At 49.4% G+C, this 20402-nt stretch overlaps 1 protein-coding gene across 3 annotated transcripts in view; it reads left to right on the top strand.

Annotated features, from left to right (window-relative positions):
• Positions 1–20402, top strand: part of ABHD2 (abhydrolase domain containing 2, acylglycerol lipase) — a 67551-nt gene that overhangs the window by 37529 nt on the left and 9620 nt on the right. For all 3 annotated transcript variants that reach the window (XM_036355544.1, XM_036355541.1, XM_036355542.1), the window contains 4 exons: positions 7219–7394; positions 10500–10667; positions 14256–14439; positions 19528–19620. In XM_036355544.1, the coding sequence (XP_036211437.1) occupies positions 7280–7394; positions 10500–10667; positions 14256–14439; positions 19528–19620 (560 nt within the window). In that variant the 5' untranslated portion in view covers positions 7219–7279. The remainder of the gene's footprint in view (positions 1–7218; positions 7395–10499; positions 10668–14255; positions 14440–19527; positions 19621–20402) is intronic.

Below are 20402 nucleotides of genomic sequence, written 5' to 3'. Positions count from 1 at the left end.
ATTTAGAAACCAGTTACAGGGACAGAAGATGTTTTCTTTCTTTGTCACACGGCCACTTTTGGTCATTCCAGGCGAAAACAAAGCAGTCGCTGCGTTGGAATTTTCCTGTGCAGAAGCCTGCGATTCAGGCCGGGAACATCCAGCAACAGGGAACTGTAATGTGTGGCGGCTGCGAAGAAGTATTTGCCTCCAGTGGGGCAGTGCTGTGTTCACAGCGTGGTCCTGATGAGCCCATTAGTGAGCGCTTGGGAAGCTGAATGTGCCGCTGGCCAAGATGGCAGTTCCCGAAGCTAATGATGGAGCCGTTTCCCAGCCTCGGTCATGCCCCAACAGGACTGGGCGGCCGGTGCAGGGTCCACTCCACATCTGCCTCCTGAGGAGGAGGGACTTCCGGGGGCTGTATCCCAGCGGAGAAGGGGGAGCCAATGGGGTGGGCTCACAGATGACCTGCTGCTGCCCTCCTGGCTCAGGTCAGTCAAGCTGGATGGGGCAGAGAGGCCACAGAGGGAGCCATAGGGGTCTGTGGTGGGAGCAGCAAGAGTCCTGGGTCCCAGGCCCATGGAGGGGGGGGCTCTGGCAGGTCAGGATCCAGGATAAGTGTCTACAGAATGTTCCCCTAAACCCTAAAGGGTTTTGCCCCCTCCCTGCTTCCTCACCTCCCCTGTGTGCACACAAGCTTGTGTACATACACAGACGTGTACACACACACACACACACACAGACATGTACACACACACACACACACACACACACACAGACATGTACACACACACAGAGACATGTACACACACACACACACACACACACACACACACACACAGGAAGGCCTGGAGCTCAGTTTTCTGGCTTTTGGAGCTGCCACAAAGCTTTGCTCGCAGGGTCTCCCCCCGCCCCCCACCCCAGTGGGGCTCATCCTGACTACTTTATTCTCCCTCGCTGAGCGGCAAAAAAAAAATGCCTCCCGAAATCAGACACCTCTCACCTTTCCTGAAGCACCTCCGTCCTCTCGCTCTTACTTTCCCCCCTCTCCTGGGCCTCGTTCTCTTTGGGGACATATTCAGTGTGATTCTATTAACACTCCGGCCTCATCCTCATCGTAGGAATAATCAAGTGTGAATATTCGCATTGAGTACCCCCAGATGGATCTCCTGCAGAAAAACTTCACTAACATCAAAAAGTCGGTTACAGCTGTGCAAAAACATGTAAAATCAAAGAAATGTGTTTGGGGTTTTTTGTTTGTTTAATGTAGTACATGAATAACACCAAAGAGAAGTTCCAGCAAATTCAATTATCAACTTGGCTAAACGGGATTTAATATAACGTTCTAACAGTTGACCAGACAGGAAAAAAACAGGCACAAAGATGTTCATTATTTTGCCCTAGCCGGTTTGGCTCAGTAGATAGAGCGTCGCCCTGTGGACTGAAGGGTCCTGGGTTCGATTCCAGTCAAGGGCACGTACCTTGGTTGCAGGCTCCTCTGGTCCAAGCCCTGGTCAGGGCGCATACAGGAGGCAACCAATCTATGTGTTTTCTCTCACATCGATGTTTCTCTCTGTCTTCCCTCTCTCTTCTACTCTCTCTAAAAATCAATGGAAAAATAGCCTCAGGTGAGGATTAAAAAAAACGAAAAGATGTTCATTATTTTGACTTCTAGTTACAAAGTCTTGAGTGTGAGCTCTGGACAGAACTCAGAGACCTGGCCTTGAATCCGGTCTTTGTGAGACCAGGCAGGTCAAGACTCTGTTTTCCTCATCTGTAAAATGGGGGTGATACCATCGCTCAGAGCTGTTGTGGAGACTCAATGAGGGACCTAACCCAGGCCTCGCCTCAGAGATGAGCGCTCAGAAACGGCCTCTCTCTCTGAGGACCTACGTCTGGATTCAACAGCCATAAAGTGGTTTGATCTTCAGCCAAGGGACCTGGGTCCCCTTAGGGAGAATTAGTCACCCACAGATTTAGGGCAAAGAAGAGCATGAGTCACCTTTGTTTTTTCAACTCTCTTTAAAACAGCCCACCAACCATCTGTCCTTGCTCATGTGAACTCGTCTGTGTGTGTCTGATGGGAGGGGGTCTAGATTTTCCCTTGCGGTCTGTCCCAGGGGCAGTCCTGTTAGTACAGCCAGATGCTGATTATAAATAGGTCCAGAAGACAAGGGCAGGCTGGCCTCTGTATTGTGCTGTGGTCTAGCTGCTTGCTTAGTGACGAGCATTTACTAACCACTGGCCACAGTACAATATGACAAAAACCCATGTGGTTACTAAACTAGAAGACATTGCCTCTGCTTTCAGACAATTAGGAATAAACAAGCCCAGATGCTGACTCTAAGAATAGCTAAAAACAACAACAAGCACACACACACACACACACACACACACACACACGTGAAGTACATGCAAATTAGTGTAGTCAAAACAGCATCGACACATGCAGCAAGCTATAAAGTCTTACTGTAGGGCCTAAGTGCCCCTGCTCTTGGGTGAGACAAGTCAGAATTGTACAGATGTCAGTTTTCCCCAAGGCAGAATGTGTTTCTAATTAAAAACCCCAAGATTTTCATAGAACAAGCTGCTCCTATAGTTCACCTGGAAGATAAAACGCCAAAAATCTGCCAAGAAAGTTTGCAAAGGAGTGGCGGAGGCCTGCACTATCAGCTCTCGAAATACTCCGTAGAGCTGTGGTATTGAAAGCAGTGTCATATGACACAAGAATAGACAAATTGACAGATGGACCAGGACAGAGATATGGGAACAAGTCGAAATATTTAATTGGAAACTTGACACATATATATATATTTTTTTCTTTGTTTTTTTAGAGAGTGTGGAAAAGAGAGGGAAAGACAGAGAGAAACAGCGATGTAAGAGAAACACATCAATTGGTTGCCTCCTGCATGCGCCCCGATCAGGGCCGGGGAGGAGCCTGCAACTGACGTACGTGCCCTTGACCAGAACTGAACCTGGGACCCTTCGGTCCACAGGCCAACATTCTATCCACTGAGCCAAACCAGGTAGGGTAGAAACTTGTTATATATTTAAAGTGACAGTTGAAATCAGCAGTGAAAGGATGGGCGATTTATGGTGGAAGGACAGGTAGGTAACTGTTAGGGAAAAAATTCATTTACTTCTTATCCTTTACAGAAATAAGTGGATTTAGGGCAATATATTTTTAAAGACGGCAGGAGTAATAGAAGAAAATGTTGGGGAATATATTTATAATTGGGTGTTAGGATAGCTCTTTTTTAAAAAAGTGCAAAACACAAAGGTTTTAATAGAAAAACACTAGCAAATTTAGACACTATATAAAAGTTATATAAGACAAAAGATAAAAATGACGATATACGATAGACTGGGTAGAAACCTTCGCAACATAATATATAATGACTTACTGTCGAGGTGATAAAACAATACCTACAAATCAAAAGGAAAAAAATGGACAAAGTACATGGACAGACAATTCACAAAAGAAATACAAATAATTAATAAATAAATGAATCAGGGAAATGCAAATAAGGAACTGTTTTCACAGATTGGGTCAAACTTAAATAAAAATTGAAATAAAATACCCATTTTTTTGGCTTATCAAAGTGGCCAAAAAGTAAAAGATTGATAACACCAATTATTGATGAGGGTGAAGAAAACAACAGGTACTCCCAATTGGTGGGAGTGTCAATTGGTCTGTCTTTTTAAAAATATATGTATTTATTGATTTCCGAGAGGAAGGGAGAAGGAGAGAGAGAGAGAGAGAGAGAGAAACATCAGTGATGAGAGAATCACTGATTGACTGCCTCCTGCATGCCCCACACTGGGGATCGCGCCCACAACCCGGGCATGTGCCCTGACTGGGAATCAAACCATGACCTCCTGGTTCCTAGGTCGACACTCAACTACTGAGCCACACCGGCTAGGTGATTGCTCTGTCTTTTGAGAGAGGCAATGTAGTGTTTCTCTAAAATTTGAAATGTGCCCTAACTGGTTTGGCTCAGTGGATGGAGCATCAGCCTGCGGACTGAAGGGTCCCAGGTTCAATTCCAGTCAAGGGCATGTACCTTGGTTGCAGGCACATCCCCAATAGGGGATGTGCAGGAGGCGGCTGATTGATGTTTCTCTCTCATCGATGTTTCTAACTCTCTATTCCCTCTCCCTTCTTCTCTGTAAAAAATCAATAAAATATATATTTTAAAATGTGAAATGTACATAGCTCTCAGTTCCATTCACATGCTCCAGGCCCACTCCTTACTTCCTCATGGTGCCAGGCCCAGGAGGTACAAGAAGCCTCCAGGCCTGAGAAAGGCCAGGCCCAGATCTGACCGCATTCCTTCCACCACACACTCTGCGAGCCCAAACCAGTCGCAGGCAGCCTGCACTCACACAGGATGGGGAGGCTTCTAGGTCCCGTGGGAACAGACGGCCTGTGGGGACAGGAATAGGTGGAACTTGGCAGCTATGTTTTTAGACAACTACCACGAAGGTAGTTAGGGTAAAGCATATTCCTCCATGTACCTTTTCAGTGGTATCTCTTAAGTGCTTGTGTGTTTATATACATTTCTAAGTTTTTCATTGTTTTGGTCCATATTTCCTCCCTTAACTAGGCCAGGTGACTAGGCACCGATTCTGGTTTTTTGTTTTGCAACTTTTTTGGTATGTGGATGAGTTACATAAACACTGAAAAACCCCACCACAGTAAAGGCTGCCCACAGTTTCAATTTTGTAAACCCTGGTGTTGTGTTATTGGGAAGTCAGTTAAAAAGCAGTCTTTGATCAGTAGGTGGTAATTGTCATGAAACTAAAGATTGTTTAACTTCCACTGTGCACAGCTGAACTGAGAAGGTCTCAGGATCCCAAGGCAGTTGCTTAGAGACACACACACACACACACACACACACACGCGCACACACACACGCACATGCACACACACACACATGCACGTGTATACATATCTTGACAATTTTATCTCAGGCTGAATTTTAATTCAGTCTGAAAATGATGCTAAATAGCCTGAAAGAACACAGTAGCCAGACTCCAATCATGCTACAGCCGAATTCACATTGTTAGGGTGCATATTAATTTGTCAGTATCTCTATATATAAAAACCTAAGCAATTGTTATGACCCGTCGACTGGTCGCTGTGATGCGCACTGACCACCAGGGGGCAGACGCTTAATGCAGAAGCTGCCCCCTGGTGGTCAGTGCTCTCCCAACCTCCCGTGGCTGACCAACCTCCCCACTGTCCCTCGCCCGGGCTGGCCGTCCCCAATCAGCCCCAATGGGGACTAGACAAGATGGCCCTGATGGCCCCAATCACCGGCCAGGCCGAGGGACCCCACCCATGCAAGAATTCGTGCACCAGGCCTCTAGTCTCTTATAAATGCCTTCATCTGCTTTCCTAACGCCATGGTTTTTGCTCTGAGATTTGGACCTGTGGTCAGTGGCTTCATGTTGGCAAGTGGCTTCATGTTCTTGGGTCTTAAAATACTCTTCCCTCTCCTCCCCGTCCCCAAAGAGGAAGCTCCTCTGGGAACTGACTTGCTTCAGGCGATAGCTTCACATCTCTTAAGTTTGTGTAGATTTAATGAATTACCAAAAAAAAAAAAGAAAGAAAAAGGAGCAAACCAGGTTTAATTTAAGAAGAGTTTCTGCCGAAACCAGTTTGGCTCGGTGGATGGAGCGTTGGCCTGCGGACTGAAAGGTCCCAGGTTCGATTCCGGTCAAGGGCATGTACCTGGGTTGCGGGCACATCCCCAGTGGGGGATGTGCAGGAGGCAGCTGATCGATGTTTCTCTCTCATCGATGTTTCTAACTCTCTATCTCTCTCCCTTCCTCTCTGTAAAAAATCAATAAAATATATTTTAAAAAAACAACAAAAACCAGAAAAGGGAAAAAAGCAAAAAAGAAAATTTTATAAAAAAAAAAAAAGAAAGAAAAAAGAAGAGTTTCTAGGCCCAGCCGGCATGGTTCAGTGGTTGAACATCAACCTATGAACCAGGAGGTTACAGTTAGATTCCAGGTCAGGGCAGATGCCCAGGTTTCGGGCTCGATCCCCAGTGGGGGATGTGCAAGAGGCAGCCGATCAGTGATTCTCTCTCATCATTGATGTTTTTCTCTCTCTGTCCCTTTCCCTTCCTCTCTGAAAACAATAAAAAATATATATGTATATAAGTACAATTTTTTTTAAAGAAGGAATTCTGGGATCATCTGGCCTGATGGAAGTGATGGCATGAATTGACAAATAGGTTAAGGTAAACTGTTAATAGAATGCTCACCACTGGGTACAGAGATGAAGGACTGGTGTCATTACCATTTTATGATATAGGGATCTAGTTTATATAAAACATAAACCCTGGCCAACTGTCGCGCTTGGGCTTAAAGCTGCAGAAGAAAAACCAGTAGCCGTTTCCGTAAATGGGATCCTCTTGCACCGTAGTTGTGAAATGTAAACATTTCCTAAATGCAATGTGGCGTGTCTCGTTTTCCCAGTCATTAGCTTGTGGGTTTTGAGCTTCCTACCCCAGGACCAGTCACTCCAAGTTTTCATGAAGGACAGTTGTTAAGGTGGCGTCATGCCTTGCGTAGGCTCACCAGCCTTTATCCTTCAACAGTTCAACCAATATTTACATTGCTCTGCCCTTCCAGCGCATTCTGTGGGGCTTACAATGCCCTCCCACCCCGACACAGACGCCCCAGGCACTCACAGGCTCTTAGAAGAGTTTGCAGCCCTTCCCGGTGTAACAGAGCAGATTTGGTGAGAGGAATAACCCCCGCAGCTGTGGACTGTGGTGTTAGGGGAGGCGAAGAAGAGAGCATTCGTGAGTGTGGGCTCTGTGCTACTGCTTTATGTACATTCGCTCACTTGATAAGGAGGCTGACCCTGTCATGTAGCACTTGTTCATAATGTATCAAATGTTCTTTTTATTCTTTTTATTCTATGTTGTGGAAATAACCTATGTTGAATTACTGAACACCCTAAATTTGGAATCCCGTCCAGATAAGCATGTCCTCGCTGATTTCTAAAGCTAATCAGATACAGGGTGTATTAATATAAATGGGGGAGGGGTAAATCATGGCATGGATATAAGGTCTTAAAAAATCTCATTTATGTTTAGTGTACAGAATTTGTCAGGAAAAATCTTAAATAGTTTTAAAGACTGTTTTTGCGCAAAGGTTTTTGAGAGCATTATTCGAGGAATGTGGAGAAAATTGACCTCTCGTCTCCTTCTTTCTTAGATACATTCCACCGTTGATCTGGGGGAAAAGTGGACACATCCAAACAGCTTTGTATGGGAAGATGGGCAGGGTGAGGTCGCCACATCCATATGGGCACCGGAAGTTCATCACCATGTCCGATGGCGCCACTTCGACCTTCGACCTCTTCGAGCCCGTGGCTGAGCATTGTGTTGGAGGTGAGTGAGTGTAGGTCTACGTAGGATCGGGCCATCACTCAGAGAAGGAGCACTAGTCAGTGGTGGGGAAATGTGTGCACACACACTCCTGCTACCACTCTTACCAGGCATTGTATCCAGGGCTGGTAAGAAATCTGAGACATATCCCGTAGGAGCATCTGGCAGGTGCCGCCTGGGGCCGGTCACCATGTGCAGCTCGCAGGCATTGTTGAATGCAGTTTCTGATCCTCTTGTGAGAGACAGAGCTTGGTGCAAAGGGATGAGGGAGAACTCGGAGCCCAGGCTCCCCAGGACCAGGCCTCTGGCTTGATGACAGCAGCAGAAGCCGAGCTGTCGTACGTGCTTTATATGTGTTATCATCTCATTTAATCCTCAGCAGGGGGGAGCCTTATTGTCCCTACGTTACTGATGGCGGAGCTGAAGCTTAGAGACGCAGTGTAGGCTGGTTGTGTTGGTTGGGAAGCAGCAGATAGAGGCTCCCAGGTACCTCCTTAGGTTTCCATGCACAAAAAGACACATTAAGGTCTATGTATCAGGCAGGGGCTTGGGATGCCTGTTTCTCACAGACTCCTCTTATTTCCATTGCTCTGTCCAGCGGCACAATGAATACTCATAAAATGCTTCACAGTGAGGTCTTGGAGGAAGTGGAGTTAGATGGCAGCCCCATCTGAATGCCATTCCGGCCAGAAGAGAACATGTCTTTTGAGTTCTGTAGTGTGCAGGGGCACCCAGTTTTATTTTATAAAAGCTCGAGCAATATTTATGGGTGGCCTGGCAGGCGTGGCTCAGTAGTTGAGCATCAACCTATGAACCAGGAGGTCACAGTTCAATTCCTGGTCAGGGCACATGCCCAGGTTGTGGGCTCGATCCCCAGTGAGGGGCGTGCAGGAGGCAGCCGATCCATGATTCTCATCATGGATGTTTCTCTTTCTCTCTCCCTCTCCCTTCCTCTCTGAAAACAATAAAAATCTATTTTTTAAAAATTTATGAGTGGATTAAACATACTTTAACTCTCAGTTACTTAAAGTAAAAGAACTGCTGAGTAGCTAGTGACGAAGGGTTACTTTATGTTCCCTCTGTCTGGAATGCTCGTCGCCAGACTTGCACGTGGCTGCCTCCTTTTGTCATTCAGGTCTCAGCTCCGATGCCCCCTCCTCAGAGGCACGGTCCCTGCCTCCCCTAACGAGTGTTTCCTTCCCAGGAAATCCATCCTGCCTTCCCGCGTCAGTGCTGGAGGGCACCTGCCACTCTCTAAACTTATTTGTGTGGTTGTTTATTATCTGTCTGCCGGAATGTAAGACGCCCCAGAGTCCAGACGGCAGATTCCCAATAAACAGTCCCAGAAGGAATGAATAAATGATAGGTTCGGAGTTCACCTTGTGTTTGTAAGTCTCCCAGCTGATCTTTCAAGTATTTATGTCTCTGCCATGCCCAGTGACATGTTTTTTCTCTTGTTTCTAATACTCATACTTCTTCTACCAAGAAAGCACCAAATGTAATTTAACCAGCCTGCTCTTTCCCCCTGGACGGAGGTGGAAAGTGGAAAAGGGAAACACTTAGATTCTTTGCTTTATTCATTCATGTCCTTCTATCACCCCTGTCCCCACAAAGGGTCGATGGTGGTGGGTCTGGGGAAGAGAGAATTCCCATCCAATAAATGCTCTAAGAAAAACAGCCCATTTTTTCTTTTCTGATTTTCTGATTTTTATCTACAAAAGGAATAAAAATACTCATTTTAGAAAGTTTAGATAATAAAGAAACTTTTTTTTTTTTTTGGAGAGATTGGGAGGGAAGGGGAGCAGACAGAGAAACATCAGTGTGAGAGAGGCACATCAATTGGTTGGCTCCCACACGTGCCCCGACCAGAGCCAGGGATCAAGCCTGTAACCAAGGTATGTGCCCTTGACTGGGAATCGAACCCGTGACCCTCAGCCCAAGGGTTGATGCTGTTAATCACTGAGCAAAACCGAGTAGAGCAATACAGAAACATTTTTTTAATACACTTTTTATTGATTTTTTACAGAGAGGAAGAGAGAGAGAGAGCTAGAAACATCGATGAGAAACATCGATCAGCTGCCTCCTGCACACCCCCCACCGGGGACGTGCCCGCAACCAAGGCACATGCCCTTGACCGGAATCGAACCCGGGACCTTTCAGTCCGCAGGCCGACACTCCATCCACTGAGCCAAACCAACCAGGGCCAGAAACATTTTTGAAAGAGAGCACAAATCACCTATAATCCCACCACCCAGCATACCATTGTTAACATTTTTATTTATTTATTCCCATTCTGTACATTGTTTTTCCAAAATTTGAATTAGTAGACATTATAAGTATTTTCCCTTGTCACTAGAAGTCTACACTGTACATTCGTTGTTTGGCAAATGTACAAGTTAGGATGAACACCTGCAAGAAAAGCTGTTGGGTCAAAGAGGTCTGTGCAAACCATTTGATCATTTGTTCATTGATACAGAATTTCTTACAGAAATTAAGAGTACTGTTCAGCCCTAACTGGTTTGGCTCAGTGGATAGAGCATTGGCCTGCGGACTGAAAGGTCCCGGGTTCGATTCCAGTCAAGGGCACATGCCCAGGCTGCAGGCTTGATCCCCAGTGGGGGACGCGCAGGAGGCAGCCAATCAATGATTCTCTCTCTCATCATTGATGTTTCTATCTCTCTCTCCCTCTCCCTTCCTCTCTGAAATCAATAAAAATATATGTATATTTTAAAAAGTAATGTTCAGAAACTTGTTTAGCAACTTGGCAGAATAGTTTTGTATCTGTTGAGTCTAATAATCAAAAATTGAGATTTATGTGTGGGGTTTTTCTTTCACTTCATTTTTCTAGTAAACAGTTTTTATTGTATATTTCAAAAGTGTCTGTCCATGACAGATTGGCCATTTTAAAAACTTGCCCTTCCCCATAAACAGTTTGAGAGGCAGCTCCAGCTAGAAGGGAAAAATATCCTTTCCCAGAGAAGTGAGGGAGAGGATGTGTGTTAAATTCCCTCCTACTGTTTTCTAAGCCAGTGACGTGTAATCGTGTCCTGATTTATTGTGTCGCTGATTATTTATGGATCTACCGGGATCTCTTTCGCCACCCTGCAGATGACATCACCATGGTCATCTGTCCTGGGATCGCCAACCACAGCGAGAAGCAGTACATCCGAACCTTTGTTGACTACGCCCAGAAAAATGGCTACCGGTGCGCTGTGCTCAACCACCTGGGCGCCCTGCCCAACATTGAACTGACCTCGCCACGCATGTTCACCTACGGTGAGTAAGCAGGGGCCACAGCACGTGGGTCTCCTGGTTTCTGTCCCCACTGCCAGTGCGCTGTGACTCCCGCCTGCCTCTTCTCAGTGTAGAATTTGTGCCAGTCTTCAAGAGACGGTGGCACAGCCCTGGCCGGTTTGGTTCAGTGGATAGAGCGTCGGCCTGTGGACTGAAGGGTCCCGGGTTCGATTCCAGTCAAGGGCATGTACCTTGGTTGCGGGCACATCCCCAGTGGGGAGTGTGCAGGAGGCAGCTGATCAATGTTTCTCTCTCATCGATGTTTCTGACTCTCTATCCCTCTCCCTTCCTCTCTGTAAAAAATCAATAAAATATATTAAAGAGAGAGAGAGAGAGAGAGAGAGAGAGACGGTGGGACACACAGACGGGCCCTGAACCACCCCATCTCACAGGGGCAGAAACTGAAGGCGGGGGGGTGGGAGTCGGCTTTTGTTTCTGCACCTAATGTCATGATTAATTTTTTAAAATACATTTTTATTGATTTCAGAGAGGAAGGGAGAGGGAGAGAGAGAGAGAGAAACATCAATGATGAGAGAGAAGCATTGATCAGCTGCCTCCTGCACACACCCCGGCCATGTGCCCTTGACTGGAATCAAACCAGGGACCCTTCAGTCCACAGGCCAACGCCCCATCCACTGAATCAAACCAGCTAGGGCCTAATCTCTTCTTAAAGAGACACCAGTCATACTGGGTTAGGACCCATCCTAACAACCCCGTTTTAACGTCATCATCTTAAAGGCCCTTTCTCCAAGTGCAGTCACATTCCGAGGTCTTGGTGTGCTCTCACTCCCCATGATTCAGACGCCCCTCTTACCCAGCTCACGTTGGTGACACACCCCTGTGCCAGGCCCATTCTCTGCAGGACACAGCGATGACTCAAAGTCTCCAGCCACACGGAACAGCCGTCTCCAGGTCCCTGCCTGGGAACCTCCTTAGTCATGTTAGTGACATTTGAAACAGTGGCTTTCGGGCAGCCTTAACTCTGCCTTTGTTTGGGGGGGAGCTTGAGGAAAAAGGACTTTCCTGTCCCCAGCAGGTTGCCTCTCCAAGGCGGCCCTGTCGCCCTCATCTCGCTCAGGCCAGGTTAATGTCTCCTATTTCATCGTGGCTTTAAGAAGCTGCAGCAACTAAATCTTGTTACTGGTGCTAATCCCGTAGGGATTAGAGACCTAGAACCTCATTAAAATCCTCCTGGCATTCAAAACCAGATTGCCAGGGCTCTTAGTGAACCAGCCCAGGGAGGGGCCCGCAGACACTGAGGCTTCGGTAACTGGCATCAGGCGGAGACCCGGGGAGGACGCAGCCCCTACTCGAAGGCCGGTCCTGGGGCTGGGCAGACACACGTCCTTGCCTGTCCTTGGCCGGGGAGAGCGGCAGCTCTTCACCAAACACCAGCAGCTTGTCCGGCATCAGGCAGGGCTGGCCCTTGATCCAGATCAGACCGTTTGCATTTAATTACACCGAGCCTCCCAACGTGCCAACCCAATTAGCCGTAATTGCTCCTCAGCGGTGTGGCAAACCCGGGGCTCGTACCTGCCCCAGTGACATCCCAGCATCTGCTCCAGCTCTCAAATAATTAGTCTCAAACCTGAGTAAAGGAAGATGTGTCTAAAAGGAATCAGGTGGTGAGAAAGCAAGACTTTTACTTAAAAATGTATTTAAAAATAATTGTGTTACTTATTTTTTTTTTTTAATATATTTTATTAATTTTTTACAGAGAGGAAGGGAGAGAGAGATAGAGAGTTAGAAACATCGATGGGAGAGAAACCGATCAGCCGCCTCCTGCACATCTCCTACTGGGGATGTGCCCGCAACCCAGGTACATGCCCTTGACCGGAATCAAACCTGGGACCTTTCAGTCCGCAGGCTGACGCTCTATCCACTGAGCCAAACCGGTTTCGGCGTGTTACTTATTTTTAATAGCCAATGCAAACGTCCGAATACAGTGGGGCCTTGACTTACGAGTTTAATTCGTTCCGTGACCAAGCTCATAACTCAAATTACTCGTATGTCAAATCAAAAAGTGAGCAAGTGAGACACGTGATGCTGGGCTGATGTGGCGTTCACTGTGACGTTCGCTGCGCCAACTATCGGTGGGGTATCTGAAGCTGGCTCGTAACCCAAATTATAGCTCGCAACTCAAAGCAAAAAATCGGCCGAGAGACGGCTCGTATCTCGAAAAACTCGTTAGTCAGGACACTCGTAAGTCAAGGCCCCACTGTACAATGAGTAAAACTATGTCCCGTCCCACTCCAGTCTCCCCCGCCTCCTCCCCAGAAAATTAATGTCTGCTACAGTTGTTCAGCGATCATTCAACCAGACATGTGTGCACATCTAATCCCTTTAGAGCCCAAGTACACACGTGCGATGGTGCCAGTCCTCCTCTGCCCTTGTTTTTGCCCCTCAGTAAGATGGCGCCGAGTCATTCCACGTCAGCAGGTCAGACTCCGTGTCGTTCTTTTTCACAGCAATTTAGTCCTCTGTGGGTGGAAATGTAGGTTGTTTCCAGTCCTTTGCTGCTACAAACAGGACTGGCGTGGACATTCCTGCACTCCTATCGTTGCACGCGCGTGTGCATCTGTATGTACATCTGCAGAGTAAAGTCCCCAAAGATATAATTGCTGGACCAACGATCTGTGCTTTTCAAAACAGACACAAAATCCAAACTCTGTATGCTGGTCTGTCGTGCACATGTTTCCTGCCACAGCCCCTACCGTTCCCTGTGAGGTTTTATTTTAGGCTGAGTCTGGGGTCGGGCCTTAGAAGGGTCCTATGCATCCCTTCACCCATGTCTGGTCACCAACCTGCTCCTCTAATCAGAGCTGCTGAGACCTAACATGGCTGCACCGCTTCCCAGGGGGCCCCCGTCGAGATCATTCCTCCTGGGCAAACTAGGCCTTCACGCCTCTCTGTCCATAGGTCTCCTGTGTGTGTGTCTGAATGGACCACCTCCCTCGGCCCCCTGTCCTTACGTCACCAGGAGCACTAGATCCCAGTCCCACAGAGCATCGGGCCATCCCTCTGGACTGAAGCTTGTCTTTCCTTCCCTCTCCCCAAGAAGGTCCCGTTAATAACAGCCACCTGGCACTTTTCTTAACCCCACGAATCACTGTACAGATGGGAACAGCATCCCGTCCTATTTGTAGCCTAAGAAGCTGATCCCAGAGGGTTTGCTCTTGCGGTTGCTTCATCTGTGGGCGACCACGTGTGCTCCTGCACTCTCTGAACCTTTCTTGATTTCCATGCGCGTCCACACAGCCTTCTCACAACCTGCCTTGGAAGGAGCATTACACGTGTGTGATACCTGGTACCTTCCTCCATGGGCACTGCTAACGCCATGCTTCCTCTTATCCTGGGGGATCTGGGAACTTCTCTCCAGGGGCCAGAGACCTGTCTGTCTGAGTCTCTCTTTACACACACACACACACACACACACACACATTCTCTCTCTCTCTCTCTCTCTCTCTCTCTCTCTCTCTCTCTCTCTCTGTTAATATCTTGGCATCCCCTCCCCCGTGTCACATTTGTCGCACCCGACATGACGGCGCGTCCTCACCTTTCTGCCCACAGGCTGCACCTGGGAGTTCGGAGCCATGGTCAACTACATCAAGAAAACATACCCCCTGACCCAGCTGGTCGTCGTGGGCTTCAGCCTGGGCGGTAACATCGTGTGCAAATACTTGGGGGAGACACAGGCGAACCAAGACAAGGTCCTGTGCTGCGTCAGCGTGTGCCAGGGGTACAGCGCGCTGAGGTGAGCCACCCCACCCCGCGCCCCCACTCCTGTCTCCCGTGGGGCCCTTCCGTTAGCACGTGTTTGCTGAGATGCCCCAATGCACCTCACGCTGCTTCGCAAAGCCCCCGGGAGGTGCTGTGGCGGACCGAGCGGAGGTTTCTGGGTTGTTGCTTGCGCGTCAAGCACAGGAGTGGCCCTATCAGACCCCTTCAGCCTGTCCATGCAGCTGTATTAGGACCAGGTCTGTAGCTGGATGAGCCGAAGCTCCCTTCCAGCGGCCGTTTCCCTGCGGAGTCTGTGGAAAGCCTTCCTCTGTTTGTGCTGCAGGAGTTTTGCACGACGGGGGGTTAGGAACGGGCACTGGATATGGGCTAACCAGCGTCCGGCGGCTGGGCCTTATGACCCCAGATCCCTCCTGTCCACGGAAGAGTCGGGTCTCGGGTAGCGTCTGGAAGGGACCTGTGGCAGTCATTTCAGCTGTGCCTCCCCCTCAAGCATTCCTCACTCAGGTGTCCTAGGCAGCAGCACAGAGGGGGTGACCTGCTGGGGAAAGGGTTATCTCGCCCCTCGCTCTCCTGGCAGCAGAGCCCGGCAGGATGAGCCTGGGAGGGGTTACTGTCTGCTCAGAGTCCCCCCCCACAACCCCAGATCGGTGTTGTCCACACACAAACACACACACACACACACACACTCACACTCACACACACACACCTCCAAACTCTTCAAATGCATACATATTGTTTCCTGTGCTCACTTCATTATAACGCAGGGGTGGGCAAACTTTTTGACTCGAGGGCCACAATGGGTTCTTAAACTGGACCGGAGGGCCGGAACAAAAGCATGGATGGAGTGTTTGTGTGAACTAATATAAATTCAAAGTAAACATCATTACATTAAAGGGTACGGTCTTTTTTTTTTTTAGTTTTATTCATTTCAAACGCCCGAGGGCCGTAGTTTGCCCACGGCTGTTCTTTTGTGTTACTGATGGGTACGACGGATTAGAATGTGAGTCAGCCACTGCTCACGATCATCATCATTATTCACTGTAAGATAAGAGTCGGTTCAGATCAGGGGCCACAAAGGCCAGTCTGGTGAATGGTGTCAATCCCACTTCATGGAGACTTACTTGGGAGATTGTGTTAGAAGTAAATTCACTCCTGGAGATTCTGACTCATGAATCTGGAGCCTGTGGCCAGGAATCCGCATGTGGACACATTTCACGGCGACTCCTGATATTTAGCCACGTGTAGCAGTCACTGGACTGGGACCTCCGTGGTCTCTCCAGCTCTAGTTGGCAGGACTAGGTGAGCCCCCTCTTCCTCCTGTTGGGGACCCTCCTCTCTGTCCCCCCTACTCTCTGGAGGGCCAGCTGAAAGGACCTATGCCTTGGTCTTGGCTTGGCTAGAAAGAACCAACTCCAAGTTCACAGCCATCTTGTAACCAGAGTAACCAGGGTCCCTCCTGCCCAGTCCCTGGGACAGCAGAGAGGCGAGCAGAGCCTGCCCGGGGCTCGGGAGCAGCCTGGCCTGAGAGCTTCGGCTGCTCTCCCCACCACGTGGTCCAGTTTTCGGCAAGCCTTCAGTCATCTGGAAAATCCTGAACCAGGCACTGTGAAATCAGTGTGAACACTGATTTGTGTTCAGAGAGCAATGGATTTGATACGTAGGGGATGTGGGACGTTTCTTTTCCTGCGTTTTTTCAATGAACAAAATAGTCTCGACAGCCTTTTTTCATTTTGCAGCAGTAGCGCCACCTGCTGTTGGCAAGGGCACCCGCTCAGCGCATTTGGCAAAGGAAGGTGTTGGAATTGAGGCCAAGAAGGTTTAAGAAGCTGAGACCCCAACGCAGGGGTCCTCAAACTACGGCCCGCAGGCCACATGCAAAGACAAATATTGTATTTGTTCTCGTTTTGTTTTTTTTACTTCAAAATAAGATATGTGCAGTGTGCATAGGAATTTGTTCATAGTTTTTTTTTTACTATAGTCCGGCCCTCCAACGGTCTGAGGGACAGTGAACTGGCCCCCTGTTTAAAAAGTTTGAGGACCCCTGCCCTAACTGATGGCTGCCAGAGGAGGGTGAGGGATGAGCAAAAACGGTGAAAGGAATCAGAAGTACAAACGTGCAGTTATAAAACAAACCATCACGAGGATATAGATGCAGCACAGGAAATATAGTCAGCATTGTCATAATAACTTGTAGGGTGACAGACTTACTGCAGCATCACACAGTAAGGTATGTAAATGTCAAGTAACTGCTGTACACCTGAAACTCATATAATGTATGTCAACTATACTTTAATTTTTTTAAATATTTTTTTTATTGATTTCAGAGAGGAAGGGAGAGGGAGAGAGAGAGAGAACATCAATGATGAGAGAGAATCATGGATTGACTGCCTCCTGCACACCGCACACTGGGGATCGAGCCCGCAGCCTGGGCATGTGCCCTGACTGGGAATCGAACCATGACCTCCAGGTTCATAGGTCGATGCTCAACCACTGAGCCACGCCAACTGTGCAACTATCCTTTAATTTCTTAGAAAAAGATGTTTTTAAAAAAGAAGCTAGGGGCCCTAACCGGTTTGGCTCAGTGGATAGAGCGTCGGCCTCCGGACTGAAGGGTCCCAGGTTCGATTCCGGTCAAGGGCATGTACCTGGGTTGCGGGCACATCCCCAGTAGGGAGTGTGCAGGAGGCGGCTGATCGATGTTTCTCTCTCATCGATGTTTCTAACTCTCTATCCCTCTCCCTTCCTCTCTGTAAAAAGTCAATAAAATATATTTTTTTTAAAAAAAGAAGCTAGGGAACAAAAAAAAATGTGAGATGCTACAGAGATCTCCACACTTAGAATAGCTATTGTCACACAACTTCTCGCAATGAGCGGAGAAAGAGGCAACTGTATCCTAAGGTCCCAAGGCCCTGCACTCGGGGTTGGGGGGCAGGTCAGGGAGACACCATGGTCCCATGTGCTGGTGCTGCCCGGAGCTCAGCTCCCCTCAGCGTTAGCATGAGACCTCCTCGCTGAAGGACAGAGCCTTACTTTAAACCAGTGTAACCTTTTCCCCACCGTGGCCTGAGGGCAGTGAGCCTTCTCGGCCCTGGGATGGTGGCAGCCATGCTTCCCTCCTGCCAGGAAGGAGCAGGGAAAGTTCGCCTGCCTCTCGGGGCCACATGGGATGTCTTGCTTCTGGCAGATCCTTCCTGGCTGAGTCTATAGCCCCGCTTGTCAGCCATCCATCCCCTCTCTCAGGCTTCTCATCCCAGGAGCACCTCCCTTCTAGCTAGAGCCCTTCCAAGGCCCCAAAGCCAGCACCGCTTGCTGTACTGGCAAAGTCTAGCTGCTGCCACCAGACAAGCTCACGTTGAGCTGTGCTGAGCCGGCAAGGGAGGGACACCGATGCCCTAAGCTGCTGGTATCTGGTGGATGCTACACGTTCCCTCAGCATGAGTGGCAGCCCACTAGCCCTGGAAATGTGTGTGGTCAGACTCCGTCTAACTCTCTGCTTTAATTCTTTTTTTAAAATATATATTTACTAGAGGCCCGGTGCACGGATTCATGCACCAGTGGGGTCCCTCAGCCTGGCCTGCGGGGATCGGGCCGAAACCGGCTCTGCAACTTCCCCTGAGGGGTCCTGGATTGTGAGAGGACGATTCTCAGGTGACACACCCCAGAATCGGGCTTCCTCCTCTCTGGTTCTGGGTGCGTCACCTGAGAACCGCAACTGCCAAGTCACTGCAGCTTGGCAGCTCCTGTGTTGAGCGTCTGACCCCTGGTGGTCAGTGCACATCATAGCGACCGGTTGGACGGTATCAGGAGGCTTTTATACATATAGATTGATTTGAGAGAGGAAGGGAGAGATAGAAACATCAATGATGAGAGAGAATCATTAATCAGCTGCCTCCTGCATGCCCCCTATTGGGGATCAAGCCCACTACCTAGACATGTGCCCTTGACCAGAATCGAATCCAGGACTCCAGTCCACAGGCCGACGCTCTATCCACTGAGCCACACCGGCTAGGGGAGCAGTCACCAACCGGTGGTCCGCGGACCACTAGTGGTCCGTGAGGTCCAAAAAGTTGGCGACCACTAGGCTAGGGCACTCTCCCGTGTAATTCATCATTTGAACTCCATTATGACTTTCAAGGCCAGGACAGACTCATTTCTAACACCACTAATCCTGGTCTACAGAATCCTGTCTACAGACTCCCGTCCACCATTAACAAAAGCAATGAAGACACCACTGGGGTCCCCCGGGCAGCCTCTGTCGGCCTGTGATGGGACAAGCTATAGAGCAATCGGGTGTGAAAATGGATTCTCTAGCTCAGTGGTCGGCAAACTGCGGCTCTCGAGCCACATGCGGCTCTTTGGCCCCTTGAGTGTGGCTCTTCCACAAAATTCCACGTGCAGGCGCGCGTGTACAGTGCGATTGAAACTTCATGGCCCATGCGCAGAAGTTGGTATTTTGTGGAAGAGCCACACTCAAGGGGCCAAAGAGCTGCATGTGGCTCACGAGCCGCAGTTTGCCGACCACTGCTCTAGATCAAACCCCTGATTTGACAGATGAGGAAACTGAGATTTAGCGGGTGAAGTGGCTCGTGCAGGGCTTGGCAAACTACCCGGTCGGGTCAGACGGGCCGTAGTTCAAGTTCCTGCTCATTCACTGTGGCAGCCGCCTCGGGGCTCACACCGAACAGCAGCGAGAGTTGCTTTAGGTTTTTGCCTGCAGTGTTCGTCCCCACACCCACCCGCCCCTCCCACACTCCCGCAGTAAGCCCGAAAAATGTGTGCAAGGTAGGAGACCAAACAGAGAAAGGGGTCCCTGCCAGCGAAGCAGGTTCTGCGACTAAGAGGAGGCCTAGGTGCCGGAAGAGGTATCGGGAGTGTCACCAACACAGCCTGTGTCCCCGGAGAGGTTTCTCCTGGGCTCATGTTCTGCACGTCTCTGACGTTTTCCACGCAGAGAGTGCGAGTGCCGTCGAGGCCCCCTGCCACCATAGGGAGCAGCTGCTCTCTGCAGGCACTTGTCAGGGGCGAGAGCCCCCCAGCCTGCTGCCTCCCCCGCCATTTCCTCTCCAGGACGCACCCCATCACCCTCCTGTGGTTCTTTCAGGGCCCAGGAGACCTTCATGCAGTGGGACCAGTGCCGCCGCTTTTACAACTTCCTCATGGCCGACAACATGAAGAAGATCATCCTCTCGCACAGGTGCGTCGCCTCCCTCGGGGGACGGGCCTCCCTCGGCGGCTCATTCGGGCGTCGCTGAAGGCCGGACTCTGCTTTCTCCAGGGAACATGCAGGGGCGGGGGAGATGCAGGTGCCCTGCTGGCTGCTGTCATCATTCCCAGTGAATCCAGGCCGTCCTGGGCGGCTGGTCAGTGTTCGGGAACCTCTCCCCGTAGGAGGCTTTGTGGTTGGGGGTCTTGGGCGTCTGACCGAGCAGCAGTGTGACAGGAGCCCAGCGCCTGGTGCCACCTGTGGGGTCAGGTCTCCGTGCTCCCGGCCTCTCCTGCTCAGAAGCCTTGGGGCGAGGGGGGAGGACAGGGGGGTAGCCCTGGCCAGTGCTCAGAGCAGGCCCGGCGTGCGGGAGCTCTCAGTAATAGGAGCATGACTCACTGTTATGATTATCATCAATATCTTCTGAGTCCCAGAGGCTGGCAGGTAATGGGCTCTCAACAATACATTTTTAGGGTGTTCTTAGCACCCTCCGAGAAAAGGCAATTTGACTGAATGACCAGTTACTTACTCTCTTTTTTTTTCAAGGACTAACACTGTGGTGCTTGCCGTCCTGGCCACACACCCAGAGGGGGCTCCTGTGGGTGGGTTCACGTGGCGCTAACCTTGACCCTTCTTGTCATCCTGAATAGAAATGATTACTGAGTACATATTGGCTTTGCAGCTCACACGTTGGAGAGCCTTAACCAGTTAACTGCCACGCGTCCAAATCGGAAACCATTCCCACACGCCGCGATATTTTGAATTTAATTTAA

Source organism: Myotis myotis, unplaced genomic scaffold, assembly GCF_014108235.1.
Source record: "Myotis myotis isolate mMyoMyo1 unplaced genomic scaffold, mMyoMyo1.p scaffold_m19_p_23, whole genome shotgun sequence".
Lineage (NCBI taxonomy): Eukaryota > Metazoa > Chordata > Mammalia > Chiroptera > Vespertilionidae > Myotis > Myotis myotis.
Note: the sequence above shows the minus strand (reverse complement) of the source record. Positions and strands in the feature narration are given on the sequence as shown.